This window comes from Dendropsophus ebraccatus, chromosome 3 (assembly GCF_027789765.1).
Source record: "Dendropsophus ebraccatus isolate aDenEbr1 chromosome 3, aDenEbr1.pat, whole genome shotgun sequence".
NCBI classification, from domain to species: domain Eukaryota; kingdom Metazoa; phylum Chordata; class Amphibia; order Anura; family Hylidae; genus Dendropsophus; species Dendropsophus ebraccatus.
Genome location: NC_091456.1, coordinates 123905968 through 123923832, shown reverse-complemented (window position 1 = coordinate 123923832; position 17865 = coordinate 123905968). Strand labels below are relative to the sequence as shown.

Below are 17865 nucleotides of genomic sequence, written 5' to 3'. Positions count from 1 at the left end.
CTTGAAAACCTGCAAGTGCTGCAGATTTTTGAACACTATTGGGGAGATTTATCCAACATGTGTAAAGTGAAACTGGCTCAGTGGCCCCTAGCAACCAATCAGATTCCACTTTTCATTTCTCACAGACTCTTTGGAAAATGACAGGTGGAATCTGATTGGTTGCTAGGGGCAACTGAGCCAGTCTCACTTACAGCATGTTGGATAAATCTCCCCCTATACATAAAACCAGGTTGGTGCTGGTGAGTAGATCCCGGTGGCACAGACCATTTTTCAAGCCGCTGCCCTGTTTCCACCATCTGCAACTAGGCCTGCTTGGCATAATGGAGACGGGCCCAGCTTCCTAACTTCACCAATATTCCCTCCCCTTGGTAACACGCCTCCTTTAGAATAGAGTCTGGCCGTGTCACCGAGGGGATACAGCGGGAGGAACGCCTGGAAAACTGGGATACAGCCTATGGCTGTATCCCAGTTTTCCAGGCGGTCCTCCCGCTGCATGGAGCGGGCAGACAGTGGTAATCATTACCGAGGGTTCGGGTTCGTAGGAACCCGAACCGAACGCGGTTCGGACCATCCCTACTCTACAGGAAGTGGTGTATTCTTCCCAGTCTGACACAGTGCTCTCTGCTGCCACCTGTCCATAGCAATAGCAAATCCCTATAGAAAACATGTCCTGTTCAGGTGGCAGACACTGTTGGAGGTCTCAGTGATTTTACCCCACGGACCTACAGTGGCAGCTAAGAAGGGGGATAATGTATGCTCAGACCCTATCCATGCAGACCATCGCATAACAGTACAGACACGGTCCCTGCAGTACAGCCAGGGTGCAGCTACCTCATATGGATCATATTGCACTGCACACATTGCCCAACACACAGCAAACTCTATCAATAAAGTCCACACTAACTGACTTCTCTGTGCTAAGGAAAAGCCCGGGAACATGCAGACCGTGGCTCCGCCCCCACAAGAAGCTGGTCACATGGGCATGATGTCACCAAAGGTCCTGTAGCTCACTTGAAAATAGCATTTGCCCATTGGAAACAGCATCTACTGACTGAGAATAAGAAGCTGGTCACTTGGGTGACGTCATCAGAGGTCTTTTAGTGCTCTTGGAAATAGCATTTACCAAAGAAAAGGCAGGGAAGCATGCAGACTGAGCATAGCTCCGCCCACTCAAGGAGCTGGTCACATGAGCATGATGTCATCAAAGGTCCTTTCGACCGCTTGGAAATAACAGCTACAATCTACCCAGAGCGCCTCCTCCTGCCCCACCATCTCTCTTGTACTTCTTGGCTGCCTGTAGTGAGCGCCGGAAGGTGGCGGATACGGGGCCCGCTCAGCCAGCGATTTTAATCGACGGTGTGAAGACGCTACCGCACGGTAAGTACATGTGTGTGACGTGGAGTAAGTGAGGTAGAGGAGGGCAGGCACACCGTACTGCGTGTACGTCTCCCTGGAGGAGTGCTGCTCCGGAGCTCACAGTTCATAGTTAACAACATGTAACTGGTGTAACATATGGTATTAGGCCATTTTTTCACTCCCAGAAAACTGGGGAATGGTGGTTGTAGCCTCCAGACTGCGAAAGAGACAACAATAGGCTACAGAGTTACTCTCAGAACACTTCACAATCACAAAACTTCTTCACTTCATTTTATAATTTTTTTTTTTCAGTGATGTGACCAAAAAATAAGCATCTCATAATAGGCAGGGCTGTGGGATCGGTAAGCCGCAGCTCCGACTCCAACTCCTGTATTTTATCAGGACCGACTCCTGCTCCTTGATAAATGGCCGGTCATATACCAGGGGAGCTATTTATCACACTGGCTCAGCAGCTTCTCCCTAATGTCCTACATGATCCTGGGGCGACTTCTGAGGGAATAAGGAAACATATAAAGCAGCTTCTAGTGTGGGCAGTAGATGCAGCCAGTCTCCAGCCTCCATGTCCTGAACTACTCACAACTAGACTAGATGGAGCAGGGGGTCTTTTCCTGCTGACAATCTTCTATGTTTCTAACTAAATATTCACCAAACACATAGAAACACTACTAACAATGCCAGATCCCTGTGATATAGAGGTCAGACATATTGATATAGAGGTCACACAGTGATATAGAAGATCACTGTGGGGTCACGCAATAGCGCGCAGACACACAGCCTGCCGCAGCTATAGCGCGCGGACGCACAGCCTGCCGCAGCTATAGCGCGCGGACGCACAGCCTGCCGCAGCTATAGCGCGCGGACGCACAGCCTGCCGCAGCTATAGCGCGCGGACGCACAGCCTGCCGCAGCTATAGCGCGCGGACGCACAGCCTGCCGCAGCTATAGCGCGCGGACGCACAGCCTGCCGCAGCTATAGCGCGCGGACGCACAGCCTGCCGCAGCTATAGCGCGCGGACGCACAGCCTGCCGCAGCTATAGCGCGCGGACGCACAGCCTGCCGCAGCTATAGCGCGCGGACGCACAGCCTGCCGCAGCTATAGCGCGCGGACGCACAGCCTGCCGCAGCTATAGCGCGCGGACGCACAGCCTGCCGCAGCTATAGCGCGCGGACGCACAGCCTGCCGCAGCTATAGCGCGCGGACGCACAGCCTGCCGCAGCTATAGCGCGCGGACGCACAGCCTGCCGCAGCTATAGCGCGCGGACGCACAGCCTGCCGCAGCTATAGCGCGCGGACGCACAGCCTGCCGCAGCTATAGCGCGCGGACGCACAGCCTGCCGCAGCTATTGAACACTGAAGAAAAACACACAATCTTCTCCCAGAGAGAAAACACCACATTGAGGACAGAGGTTACTGCTACACTACTTATGTATCCTCCTCCTCCTCTATATTACACAGGATATCTTCATATTACACTGCTGCTCATATACAGTCATCCAGCATCCAGGAAGAGAACAGCACAGATCTCCCCCCACACAATGGACTCTTCCAGCTCAGAAACAAACTGCCAAATAGTGACCGACAACTTTTCCCTGACCCACCTAGTAATAGTGCCAGTGTCCGATAACTGGTATATTCCCCCGACCACCCTTATGTAATAGGGCCAGTGTCCTATTAGAATGTTGCTCATAACATATATTCAAGAGCAAAACTTGTAAAATTCATATCAAAATTCAATTCTACATTTTTCAAAGATTTTTTTAAAGTCTGAGTCGGTACATTTTTTTCCGACTTCAGCCAAAGCTAGCTCCGACTCCACGACTCTGACTCCACAGCCCTGATAGGACAGTTCTGCATGTAGCAATACCTATTTGTTTATCATTGATTAAAGCTATGATATTGGTCATAGAGAGATTGCTGCTCTGCTGTTAGGCCTCATTCACACTTCCACAAAACGTAATCAGCAATTACGGACGTTTTAAAGTGGATGTACCATCAGGCCTACGCTGAAGCACTGAAGGCGGGCTGACCCACCCCCAGAGGAAATATCCGACCCTCTACGATGCGGTTCCTTTAGAATCAATGGAGCCGTGTCATAGAGGGGCGGGGGGGTTCCTCCCAATGGTCAGCCTGCCTCCAGTGCTACAGCCCAGGCCTGATAGTACATGCACTTTAAAATCCATTCATTTTAGGGTGCCCATTCACACATCAGCATTTTTTGCAGATTCGTGAACAGGCAGTGAGCTGTGCCTCGTCTAGAGCCTAAGGCCCTGTTGACACGTAGCAAAACTAGCGGAATTCCGCACCGCGGAATGCTGTTAGCCTCCCTGGGAGGTGCGCGCTGCTGTTCTCACAGCATCTCTCAGCGCTGAAGAATGAACATGTTCGTTCTTCAGCGTGAGGAGAGCAGCAGCGCGCGCCTCCCATAGACTCCCATTATGAGAGGGAGGCTAACTGCATTTAACGGAATTCCGCTAGTTTTGCTACGTGTGAACGTAGCCTAAGGCTTTGTGCACCCTACGGAATCTGGGCCCATAGACTCCATTCTATGCACAGGCGGATTCAGCCATCCTCCCAAAGAATGAACATATCTGGACGGGCGGAATCCGCCTGTGCATACAATGGAGTCTGTGTCGTGAGCGGCGGGTTATCCACCCAGATTATGTCGTGTGCTCATACCCTTAGATTCTGCCTGAGACATATTCTAGCAGCAGTTTGCTGATTGGGCAGCAGGAAGCTGGCTGCCATAGAAACCAGTCGTTACCCCTGCTGTCAGATTGTGAGGATGCTGATCAGTCACTAACAGGTGTCATTTCTGTTACTGAAACAATTAAAGGACAAGTGCCATGAAAAACTTTTTCCCAGTAATTGAAGCACATTACAAAGTTATATAACTGTGTAATGTGCTTCAATTACCTATCTGCCTCCCTTCCCTGTCTTTTCCCCCCTCCACCCCCCACCAGGAAGTGTCCTAACTCACACAGACCTAATGACTGTCCTCACCAGGCAGCTCCTTGTGAGGATGAGTCATCAGCAGGAGGGCTGGTCTAGGTCCTGTTACAGCAGCCCCCCCCCCTCCTTGTCAGGTGACTCTGCTTGCTCAGCTTATCTTCTCTAGTGACATGACTCATTCACTCAGGGCAGCAGGAGAGAGATTGAGGTGGGGGGGGCTGCCTGCCTATGTGCCAGTCGGAGGGAAGATAAGCAAGTGACATGTGACGGCTTGCAGTTGTTCAGCCAATGGGAGCTAAGCAAGCTGAGTCACCTGACAAGGCAGGGGAGGGGGGAGGCTAGTGTAACAGGAGAAGGAGCTGAGAGAAGAGCTTGGTGACGAGTCATTAGGTCTGTGTGAGTTAGGACACTTCCTAGTGGAGGGGGGAAAAGACAGGGAAGGGAGGCAGATAGGTGATTGAAGCATATTGCAGAGTTATATTACTTTGTAATGTGCTTCAAATACTGGGAAAAAGTTTTTCATTGCACTTGTCCTTTAAGGCACACCTATTATTTTTACAAACTTCTGACATGTGATAGCGACGTGCACACTCATGCAGAATAACATAATACACTGGTTCTTAGAAAATGCAAGTTTTATATGATTACAGTTTCTTTGAAACATGGCAATATTTGGTTAAAAAAAATGAGCTGTGTTGTTTATGCCCTGGATAAAGTATTTATTGGACCAAATCGTGTTTATTGTGAAAATCATGTCACTGATGAAAATTATTCTTGTATATGCAGTATGTTACTTGTGCTGCACAGTGAACGTGGCAAAATTGCTGCCCTGCTGCCCCCCCCCCCCAAAAAAAATAAAAAATAAAAAATAAAAATGTGGTAAAATTTAATAAGGCGCATGTATTCCAAAACGGTGCAGCTTATCCTATACATTTGCTCAGGAGGGGTCTGATGAGGCCTGTAATCCTGACCGAGCGAGGAAGCGTCCCCGGTTGCCATGGTGAGTGCAGGAGGCGCGCTAAGACGCTTCTGTGTTTAGTTGGGATTACACGCATCAGTTGTAATACTGTGCACAGAATCACCAGCCACTAGGAGCAGCAGACCACCGAAATGATAGTTGTTTTACTCCTCTTTAGAAAGGCGGCTGTGTCTTTACAGTAGTAGGAAGATTTGAATAGCTTTGGAGCTCCCAGCGTCATAATGTTACATGATGCCGAGGGTTCCCGAGGCCGGCCCACAGCTTCACACTCCGTAGCATCCATGATCTACAGAGCGTGTGCATTCGGCCTAACTGTATGCACAGAGAAGGTGAGTGATGCTACTGGATCACCACTTAAAGGGAACCTGTCCCCCCACCCCCGTGCCGGGTCAGAGCCTGGCCGACCCCCCGCTAGAGCCCCTTATACTCGCCTTGTTCCCAAAGTCCTGTTCCTGGAGCCGGTCCGGGCACGGCGATATCGCCGTGGGAAGCCCGGCGCGCTGCTGGAATGAGTCCGCTTATAGAGAATGAATGGAGCCGTCATTCTCTATGGGCGTTGAACTCATCTTAGTAGCGTCGGACTCGCCTCACCTTACCTGGATGACCCTATCTATATAGGAGAAGGGGCCCAACTGCCGTGAAGCCCCACCTAGGTGCCACTGTCCACCAATAAAAGTTGTGATTTTACAGCAGAAAGAAGACAGCTAATACAGGTATATATTGCTTGTGAATGGTGTGGAGAACCACACACAGAGTAAGGGGGGGTGACAATATCACTTTAACTTTTTACTTTCTGAGAGCCAGGCCCTCTGCACCTGACTCATTGAGAGTAAAAGCCAGTTTAAAGATTTACATAATTCCTTATTGAAAAACTCTGCTCAGTTCCAAAACAGCTTTCCATAACAGATTAAGATCGAGAACAGAGGTATTACTGTATTGTACTAAAGGCCCAAACGGACTGTAGATGCAACCGGCTCACTGGCGCAGCTTGCTTTACACTATATCTAAATATCTATCTAACTACATAGATTAGAGAGATGTAACAACTGTCTCCTTTCCCCTATGCTGCTCAGGAGGCTGTCACTGTTTAGTTTCCCCTCTCCTTGGCCAGGCGCTCACTGATTGGTGTGATGTCAGATGAGGGCAGTGTTACAGTTTGCCTAGCAACAGAAGAGAGAGGTCATGTGACCTTGGTCTCAACAGGAAGGGGGAGGAAAGAGGGGTGGAGACCAGAAGGTGGACCAGGAAGTGAGGATTTTCAGCAGCTTTAGGGTGTGAGTCAGAATGTGCTGCATAGAAACGGCCCAATGCATGTAATAGAAACCTATTACAAACAAGCTTAGATTATAGGTGGGGATTCAAAAGGGTTCAATTTTCTTAAGTGGAGTACCAGGTTACCAAAGTGGGATGCATGTTTAGTGTACTATATGAATTTTTTTGTTTTATTTTGTTAACATTGTCAGGTACAACATGGAACTGTTGAGTTGCTTGTAACCGTGTATGTGGTGCACATTACACTGATAAATAGCACCAGGTATAGCACTGTATATGTGATTGAAGAGTTTGTGATTCCTTAGGAAAAATCAATATGTAAGATTTGTACTTTCTTACTCTTAGTTTGGAAAATGGCAAGATAACAAAAATCTCCATGTGTTATATCTTCTGATCATTCATAACCTTTTTTTTTTTTTTTTTTTTTTACCTTTTAGATTTAGTCATGCCATCTTGTATTGTCAGTGGCTGTATTCATAAGACCACAAAGAGAAATTGCAATGACGAAGGAGTCATAATGCACGCATTTCCATCTAGTCTCTCCAGAATAAAGCAGTGGCTCAGAAGTATTGAAAAAAATAACCATCAGTATTTTGGGAACATTGATGCTTTGGCTGATAACATTTATTATAAAAAGAATAACAGTTCTTTTCGAATCTGTTCTGACCATTTTGTGTCACAAGCCTATGCTCCTGGACACAGTAAGAGAAGAGCTCTCAGACAGGATGCAACACCCACACTTTTCACTGCACCACTTACCTTGACTGGTGGTCAGGATGCTAGCCCTCCACAACATATTCCTTTCATGGTGGATGCCATTACGCAGACTGATCCCTATATAAATACACAGGATAAAGGTGTACAGTGGCCAGAATTTGAGTTCAATGTTGGTGGGCAATCTTGGAAGATAGAGCATGACCATGTGTACCACACTGTTCGAACTACTGCCAAAACTTCTAATCGAGTTGAGAATGCTAGCTCCTATGTAAATTCTGAAAATAACCCTGTGACTTATGGATTAAAGGTACAGCAGTCAACTCGGCCAAAAGAATCAATGGTAATGAACTCCTCTCACTCCCTAACACCCACCCAGGAGCATTCACCTCGTTCATCTGTGCGTTCAAACAGAGACCATTGTATACGCCAAAAAACTGCCGATGAGAACTGTGTAAAAGAGCGTAAATTTATTGTGTTTGAGTCATGTCTTGATGTTCTGTTTGAAAAGGTTGGATGTAAAATGAAAAACTGTAATGCCCCTGTTATCCGTACACAAAAAAATGTTTTAGGCTCTTACTTGTCTGTGACTGGTCAGTGTCTTAAAGGGCACTCTTTTCATCTGTGGCACAGTCAGCCTACCAGAGGTGAAGTTGCTCTTGGCAATGTCTTGAGTTCAGCTGCTGTTTTGTTCAGTGGATCACATTTTAACAAAGTACAAGAGTTGTGTCAATTATTGGGACTGCAGTTTATATCCTACCCTTTGTATGATCTTTACCAACACAAATATCTCTTTCCCACAGTGGACACCCACTGGAAGCAGGAACGGCTGAGACTAAATGAGGCTTCTTTAGGCACTCGGTTATGTCTTGCAGGTAGTGGCCAATGCGATACTTATGAAGATGGTTCCAGATATGGAATATACACTTTTCTTGATGCTGCAACCAAAAGAATTGTTGACTTTGAAGTTGTTAATGGAACCAACACTAATGCCTGTGTAGCCTTAAAAAGAAAAGCATTTGTAAGGTGCCTAAACAGGATATTAAAGGACCAGTTTGAGGTTGCATCGGTTGCTACAGACTATCATCCAAAACTAAAAAAGACTTGTGAGCAGTACTACAGGATCCAGCATGAGTATGATACTTGGCATTACACAAAAAGTCTGGAGAAACGTCTTTTAGCTGCAAGCAAGAAAGAAAATTGTTCTGTAATATCAGAATGGATTCCTAGCATAAAGAAACACTTGTGGTGGTGCTCAAGTACCAGTAATGGAAATGCAGTGGTGCTCCGCGAGCTGTGGCAATCTGTGCTTATGCATGTGACTGATCGACATAAATGGGATTGTGGTGAAATGTACCAGGAATGTGCACATAGACGATTAACAAAACTTCAGTGCCATCATGCACCCTGGATTAAAGAGAACTCTGAGCCATATCACGCATTATATGATGTCGTAATGAATCCTAAAGTCCTAAAAGACCTTGAGCATCTCTCCCAGTTTTTGCATACTGGAGAAATAGATGTATATCACCATTTTGTATCAAAATACAGACCCAAAAGGGTTTATTTAAAAAGGCATGCATTAGACACTCACATCAAGCTTGCAGCATTGGCACACAATGCTAATGTTCACAGAAACCGTGCAAAGGCCAATTCCATATGGCATGAAAAAGCTGCGATTGGAACACTGAGACCTGTTTCCACAAAGAAAAAAATGATCTCAAAAACCCTCTTTGAGTCATCCGATTCACACATCTTACCCATGATGACTGATGTCTTAAAGTTCTTTGATTGTCGCCTTTCTAGTGATTGTTCCTTGTGGACATCTGTATTAAAAGAAGTTACAGAACAGAGGCAGAACAAAAGGAGTTACTAGCACTAATACCTTTAACTTCTTGTTTGTACACTTGAATATATGGGCATATTCTTTTTGTTACTTTTGAAATAAAAGTAAAATTCTTTACAACAAAGGTTCATGCAAGACTTTACAATTCACCTCCTTTTCTATGGTCAATCACTGATAGGTCCTCTCATGATTTTTAATAAATGTATATCTATTTTTTTGTCTTAGCAAAGCTGTGTTCACACATGGCTGTTTTGATACATTTTTGCAGTATAAAAAAGTTTCAAAAATGGTACTGCATTTTGGGACAAAATAATGGGTAAATTGCTGTAAAAATGACGTGTGACTACAGCCCAATAGTGGGGTAACTACTAATTTAGGTAATCATTAACTGGACATATTGGGGGAGATTTATCCAGGGGTGTAAAATTTAGACTTGTGCAAACTTCCCACAGCAACCAATTTTCAGCTCTGGTTAAAAAAAAAAAAAAAAAAAAAAAAAAGTGGAGCTGTGATTGGTTGCTGTGGGCGGTTTGCACCCGTCTAAATTTTACACCCTTTGATAAATCTCCCCCGATATGTCCTGATTGCAAACATAAATATAGCTGCCCGGTGTTAGACGGTGTAGAAATTAAAGAGTAATTGTCATTTCCAGGCCCAAAGTACGCCAGCCCAGCCAAACAGTAGATTATGCCTAAGTATAATCATGCATTCTGTAATTTAGCTGAAATCATTAGGTTTAGTACCTTTTTCATCCCCCTATACATGCTGCAGCCAGCACCTCACCAACTGTCCTGTATTTCGGCTGGTGGGCGGGATCCTCCTTTGTCTGCCCTTTCTTTCTGTCTCACACAGCCTTACCTCACTACCCATAATCCACTACAAACCAGCTGAGACAAGCATAGAGGACAGACCAATCAGAGCACTGTAAGCTCTGCAGGTTTTAAGGGGGTAGAACAAAAGTAAAGATTAGCTGGACTATAAAACAAAAACGCTGATAAAGTATATTGGTAATTAATTTGAAAACGCTTAATCTATGCAAGTAAAAAAAAAATGACAGTTACGCTTTAAGGCTAGGTTCACACTATGTAACTGTGCGGCTGTATTTTTTATGCGGCTGTAAATGTGCGGATGAAACTCCGGCCGTGGGAAAAAATAGACATGCGGCTCAAAACATACGGTCATTTACTTGGAAATCTGGTTCAACTAAAAATAACAAATAAAATCTTAAGAAAGTGATGCAAACACCTCTGGATGCATCTGGGAAAGCAGGGAACACAGTTTACATGAATTGCTATTACCGGGGTTTGCGATCCTCTGCAGTAATGCCGATGTCTCTCATGGTTAATCTATTAAAATAATAAAACACATTTTCGTTGTAATAAAGTGCCTTTCGTTGTTCACTAATTAAATTTAAACTAATCCATCATTTTGCAATTAAATATACTGTTAAAATAAATAGATATATAAATAAATGTATATTTATATATATATATTTTTTGACAGTATATTTAATTGCACAATGATGGATTCGTTAGAATTAAATTATTGACCAACGAAACTGAATTTATTTCATCGAAAATGTGTTTTATTAATTAAATATTAATTAGTACAGAAAGCTCCATAAGCCGTTAATTCATATGCCGGCAATAGAGCATTCTGTACTAATCATCACTTTACTTTAATGAAAACATCAAATGTTTCTTCTAATTATGTTTCTCCCTTTTTGTTTTTCAGATATCGGTATCCTGTGGATTACGTGGACTACGTCGATGACCAGCGTTTTTTTTATGTTTTTTTTAATAAAATGGGCAATGAGGGGTGTGGGGGTGTTTTTATTTGAATAAAAAATTTTTTAACTTGTGTCTTGTCTTTATTTCTTTACTTTATAGACTTAGTAGTGGAAGCTGTCTAATAGACGGAATCCATTACTAAGTTGGGGCCTAGTGTTAGCCGGTATAAAATGGCTAACACTAACCCCCTATTATTACCCCAGTACCCAATGCCACCAGGGGTACTGGGAAGAGCCGGGTGCCAGTGGTCCCGGAGCGTCAAAATTGGTGCTCCTGGACCGGGCGGCAGCAGGCTGGTAAGAGTTAGGCTGGGGAGGGCCTAAACCAATGGCTCTTCCCACCCTGGTGTTACCAGGCTGCTGTCGTTTGGTTTTTAACCCGGCTGGTTATAAAAATAGGGGGGACTCTATGCGGTTTTTTTTAAATAAATAATAAAAAAAAAACGCATAGGGATCCCCCTATTTTTATAACCAGCCGGGTTAAAAACCAAACGACAGCAGCCTGGTAACACCAGGGTGGGAAGAGCCATTGGTTTAGGCCCTCCCCAGCCTAAATCTTACCAGCCTGCTGCCGCCCGGTCCAGGAGCGCCAATTTTGACGTTCCGGGACCACTGGCACCCGGCTCTTCCCAGTACCCCTGGTGGCATTGGGTACTGGGGTAATAATGGGGGGTTAGTGTTAGCCATTTTATACCGGCTAATACTAGGCCCCAACTTAGTAATGGATTCCGTCTATTAGACGGCTTCCACTACTAAGTCTATAAAGTAAAGAAATAAAGACAAGACACAAGTTAAAAAATTTTTTTATTCCAATAAAAACACCCCCACACCCCTCATTGACCATTTTATAAAAAAAAACACATAAAAAAAACGCTGGTCATCGACGTAGTCCACGGAATCCGACGTAATCCACAGGATACCGATATCTGAGAAACACACAAAAAACACACAAACAGGAGCACAACACCCATCATTGTGAACGGTGTTGTGCACCTTACAGTATGCAGCATCTTTACAGATCGCTGCTTACAGTCTTGGCCCCAAAGGGTTAAGGGAGGATGTATTGTATCCCCCTTAACCCCTTGGGGGTCAGACTGCACCCATCCCAGCAAGGAAGGGGTTAACCGACCCCCCCTTCCTTGCTGGGAGGGGTGCAGTGCTGGGGAGGGGGTGGGGAGAGCTCTATACTCACCCCGATGTGTCCTCTTCGCTGGTCCGCAGCACAATGAAGTCACTGTGCTGCGGACCGGCTCATTACATGTGCCCTCAGCCGATCAGCTAATCAGCTGAGCGCACATATAATTCTAAATGTTTCTTCTAATAATGCTATTGTGAAAACATAATTAGAAGAAACATTTGATGTTTTCATTAAAGTAAAGTGATGATTAGTACAGAAAGCTCTATTGCCGGCATATGAATTAACGGCTTATGGAGCTTCCTGTACTAATTAATATTTAATTAATAAAACACATTTTCGATGAAATAAATTCAGTTTCGTTGGTCAATAATTTAATTCTAACGAATCCATCATTGTGCAATTAAAGGAGAAGTCCGGCGAAAATTATTTTTTTATATGTTATTACTTATGGAAAGTTATACAATTTTCTAATGTACATTAATTATGGGAAATGCTCATATACTGCTATTTCCCTTAATTTAGTGTATCAGGAAGTGTTAGAATTATCTCTGAAGCAGTGACGTCACGACCAACGGTGTAATTCCCATGGAGTGTCCAGCAGGGGGCGCTCTATATATAGAAGTCAATGAGTACCATTGACTTCTATATATAGTGCGCCCCTGCTGGACACTCCATAGGAATTACAGTGTATGTAATGTAATGCACTGTACTGTTGTGACTTTATGAATACATTTATGGAATACTTTGGGGAGCAAGTGTCCTTGCTCCCCAAAGTATCCCATAAATGTATTCAATGAATACATTTGCAGGGCACCGAGCAGGGAGGGAGAGAGGTGCCATCTACCTCCCCCCCCCCCCCCCTTGCTCGGTGCTGGGAACTTATACAAAGCACTACTCCCCCATTATCTACAGATAATGGGGGAGTAGTACCTTTTGCTATCCCTATCACCGCCCGCGCCGCCGCTCACACAGGGGCTGCTATTCATCGCGCCGCTGATTCCCCGCCGCCCGCGCCGCTCCTAACTACCCGCCCCGTTCCTGGCCGCCGCTCTCTGCTCATGCCGGCCGCGTCAGCCCACCCCCACCCCGGCCGGGAGTACGGCGCTTCCTGGTGTCCCCGGGCCGGGGTGGGGGCGGGCTGACGCGGCCGGCATGAGCAGAGAGCGGCGGCCAGGTAGTTAGGAGCGGCGCGGGCGGCGGGGAATCAGCGGCGCGATCCTAAGTTTGATGCCGGGAGGAGGAGGGGGGGAGCGGCGGGGGGCATGAATAGCAGCCCCTGTGTGAGCGGCGGCGGCGCGGGCGGTGATAGGGATAGCAAAAGGTACTACTCCCCCATTATCTGCAGATAATGGGGGAGTAGTGCTTTGTATATGTTCCCAGCACCGAGCAGGGAGGGGGGAGGTAGATGGCACCTCTCTCCCTCCCTGCTCGGTGCCCTGCAAATGTATTCATTGAATACATTTATGGGATACTTTGGGGAGCAAGGACACTTGCTCCCCAAAGTATTCCATAAATGTATTCATAAAGTCACAACAGTACAGTGCATTACATTACATTACATACACTGTAATTCCTATGGAGTGTCCAGCAGGGGCGCACTATATATAGAAGTCAATGGTACTCATTGACTTCTATATATAGAGCGCCCCCTGCTGGACACTCCATAGGAATTACACCGTTGGTCGTGACGTCACTGCTTCAGAGATAATTCTAACACTTCCTGATACACTAAATTAAGGGAAATGGCAGTATATGAGCATTTCCCATAATTAATGTACATTAGAAAATTGTATAACTTTCCATAAGTAATAACATATAAAAAAATCGTTTTCGCCGGACTTCTCCTTTAAATATACTGTCAAAAAATAAATATATATATATATAAATATACATTTATTTATATATCTATTTATTTTAACAGTATATTTAATTGCCAAATGATGGATTCGTTAGAATTAAATTATTGACCAACGAAAGGGACTTTATTACAAAGAAAATGTGTTTTATTAATTTAATATATTAACTATTAGAGGCATTCGGCATCATTGCCGGCTATTTTTGAAATACTCCGTACGGACCGCCTGTCAATCCTCGGCCGCATGTCCAGCCGCAAACAATGGTCTTGTTCATTTTTTACGGGTCCGTTTACGATCGGGCCGTAGATTCATACATAGTGTGCACTGTGCAGCCGTATATCCTATACTTTCCAGCGTACGCATTAACCACCAAAAATACCGCCGCACAATTACAGCCGCAAATACAGCCGCACAGTTACATAGTCTGAACCTGGCCTAAGGCTGTGTTCACACTTGGTATTTTTGCTCAGTATTTTTCAACCAAAATCCACCAGAGTGGATTAAAAATGCAGAAAGGCTAGGTTCACACACTCTTGAAATTTAGTGGATGGCTGCCATTTAATGTCAATTGCTGGGTTTTTTTTATGGATGTTAGTTGCTGTTATATGACGGCCATCACTAAATTTTAAAAGTGTGTGTGTGTGTGTGTGTGTGTGTGTGTGTGTGTGTGTATGAACATTCTGTGTTTTCAATCCACTCTTGGTTATGGTTGAAAAAACACTAACCAAAATACTGTAGCCTAAAGGGGTATTTTGGGCAACAGTGAAAAATCCAGCGGGGACGGGGGTGGTGGGATCATAATAAAGAAATCCTATATACTCGTCCCCACGCCCCAACAGTCACTGCTCATGGTACTCTGCCGGGCTCCTGATCCTGTGGTATCACGGCCCTACTCAGAAGTGCCCACTCAGCCAGTGAGTGAGGTGCAACACTACAGTGTCCATTTTAGGACATAGAAGTCAAAGTCAAGAATCATTTTGACACAAAAGTGACTACTGACCAGAAGTGAGGAGTCAGTGTGATGTCACCAGGAGGGGCGGGGCCTCGACCAGAAGGGAAGGAGTTGTGTTGACCTTACAAGCAGGAAGTAGAAAGCAGTGAGCTGCTGCACCATTCACTTCTGCAGAAACAGGGAAGGAAGCAGCAATGTCCACAGTAACATGGGGGAGGACTGGTGTGTGTGGGGTCTGTATACAGGGGGAGAGGACTGGTGTGTGGGGGGTCTGTATACAGGGGAGAGGACTGGTGTGTGGGGTCTGTATACAGGGGAGAGGACTGGTGTGTGTGTGTGTGTGTGTGTGTGTGTGGGGTCTGTATACAGGGGGAGAGGACTGGTGTGTAGGATCTGTATACAGGGGGAGAGGACTGGTGTGTGGGGTCTGTATACAGGGGAGAGGACTGGTGTGTAGGGTCTGTATACAGGGGGACAGGTCTGGTGTGTAGGGTCTGTATACAGGGGACAGGTCTGGTGTGTAGGGTCTTATTACAGGGGAGAGGACTGGTGTGTGTAGGGTCTGTATACAGGGGGACAGGTCTGGTGTGTAGGGTCTGTATACAGGGGGACAGGTCTGGTGTGTGGGGTCTATACAGGGGAGAGGACTGGTGTGTGTAGGGTCTGTATACAGGGGAGAGGACTGGTGTGTGGGGTCTGTATACAGGGGGAGAGGACTGGTGTGTAGGATCTGTATACAGGGGGAGAGGACTGGTGTGTGGGGTCTGTATACAGGGGAGAGGACTGGTGTGTAGGGTCTGTATACAGGGGGACAGGTCTGGTGTGTAGGGTCTGTATACAGGGGACAGGTCTGGTGTGTAGGGTCTTATTACAGGGGAGAGGACTGGTGTGTGTAGGCTCTGTATACAGGGGGACAGGTCTGGTGTGTAGGGTCTATACAGGGGAGAGGACTGGTGTGTGTAGGGTCTGTATACAGGGGGACAGGTCTGGTGTGTAGGGTCTGTATACAGGGGGACAGGTCTGGTGTGTGTAGGGTCTGTATACAGGGGGACAGGTCTGGTGTGTAGGGTCTGTATACAGGGAAGAGGACTGGTGTGTGTGGTCTGTATACAGGGGAGAGGACTGGTGTGTGGGGGTCTGTATACAGGGGAGAGGACTGGTGTGTGTAGGGTCTGTATACAGGGGGACAGGTCTGGTGTGTAGGGTCTATACAGGGGAGAGGACTGGTGTGTGTAGGGTCTGTATACAGGGGGACAGGTCTGGTGTGTAGGGTCTGTATACAGGGGAGAGGACTGGTGTGTGTAGGGTCTGTATACAGGGGGACAGGTCTGGTGTGTAGGGTCTGTATACAGGGAAGAGGACTGGTGTGTGTGGTCTGTATACAGGGGAGAGGACTGGTGTGTGGGGGTCTGTATACAGGGGAGAGGACTGGTGTGTGTAGGGTCTGTATACAGGGGAGAGGACTGGTGTGTGTAGGGTCTGTATACAGGGGGACAGGTCTGGTGTGTAGGGTCTGTATACAGGGGGACAGGTCTGGTGTGTGTAGGGTCTGTATACAGGGGGACAGGTCTGGTGTGTAGGGTCTGTATACAGGGAAGAGGACTGGTGTGTGTGGTCTGTATACAGGGGAGAGGACTGGTGTGTGGGGGTCTGTATACAGGGGAGAGGACTGGTGTGTGTAGGGTCTGTATACAGGGGGACAGGTCTGGTGTGTAGGGTCTATACAGGGGAGAGGACTGGTGTGTGTAGGGTCTGTATACAGGGGGACAGGTCTGGTGTGTAGGGTCTGTATACAGGGGAGAGGACTGGTGTGTGTAGGGTCTGTATACAGGGGGAGAGGACTGGTGTGTGGGGGTCTGTATACAGGGGGAGAGGACTGGTGTGTGGGGGTCTGTATACAGGGGGAGAGGACTGGTGTGTGGGGGTCTGTATACAGGGGGAGAGGACTGGTGTGTGGGGGTCTGTATACAGGGGGAGAGGACTGGTGTGTGGGGGTCTGTATACAGGGGGAGAGGACTGGTGTGTGGGGGTCTGTATACAGGGGGAGAGGACTGGTGTGTGGGGGTCTGTATACAGGGGGAGAGGACTGGTGTGAGGGGGTCTGTATACAGGGGGAGAGGACTGGTGTGTGGGGGTCTGTATACAGGGGGAGAGGACTGGTGTGTGGGGGTCTGTATACAGGGGGAGAGGACTGGTGTGTGGGGGTCTGTATACAGGGGGAGAGGACTGGTGTGTGGGGGTCTGTATACAGGGGGAGAGGACTGGTGTGTGGGGGTCTGTATACAGGGGGAGAGGACTGGTGTGTGGGGGTCTGTATACAGGGGGAGAGGACTGGTGTGTGGGGGTCTGTATACAGGGGGAGAGGACTGGTGTGTGGGGGTCTGTATACAGGGGGAGAGGACTGGTGTGTGGGGGTCTGTATACAGGGGGAGAGGACTGGTGTGTGGGGGTCTGTATACAGGGGGAGAGGACTGGTGTGTGGGGGTCTGTATACAGGGAGAGAGGACTGGTGTGTGGGGGTCTGTATACAGGGGGAGAGGACTGGTGTGTGGGGGTCTGTATACAGGGAGAGAGGACTGGAGTGTGGGGGTCTGTATACAGGGAGAGAGGACTGGAGTGTGGGGGTCTGTATACAGGGGGAGAGGACTGGTGTGTGGGTTCTGTATACAGGGGAGAGGACTGCTGTGTGGGGTCTGTATACAGGGGAGAGGACTGGTGTATGTGTGTGTGTGTGTGTGTGGGGGGGGTCTGTATACAGACAGACACACACATCAGTCCTCTCCCCCTGTATACAGATCGACACACACACCAGTCCTCTCCCCCTGTACACAGACCGACACACACACTAGTCCTCCCCCCCTGTACACAGACTGACACACACACCAGTTCTCTCCTCCTGTACACAGACCGACACACACACACCAGTCCTCTCCCCCTGTACACAGACCGACACACACACCAGTCCTCTCCCCCTGTACACAGACCGACACA

At 47.0% G+C, this 17865-nt stretch overlaps 1 protein-coding gene across 1 annotated transcript; it reads left to right on the top strand.

The window, feature by feature from the left end:
* The first annotated feature begins 1205 nt into the window (after positions 1-1205).
* Positions 1206-9263, top strand: LOC138787320 (uncharacterized). The gene is made up of 2 exons (XM_069964557.1): positions 1206-1377; positions 7017-9263. The coding sequence occupies exon 2, from the start codon at positions 7025-7027 to the stop codon at positions 9167-9169; it is 2145 nt and encodes a 714-aa protein (XP_069820658.1). The 5' UTR covers positions 1206-1377; positions 7017-7024; the 3' UTR covers positions 9170-9263.
* The last annotated feature ends 8602 nt before the right edge of the window (positions 9264-17865 follow it).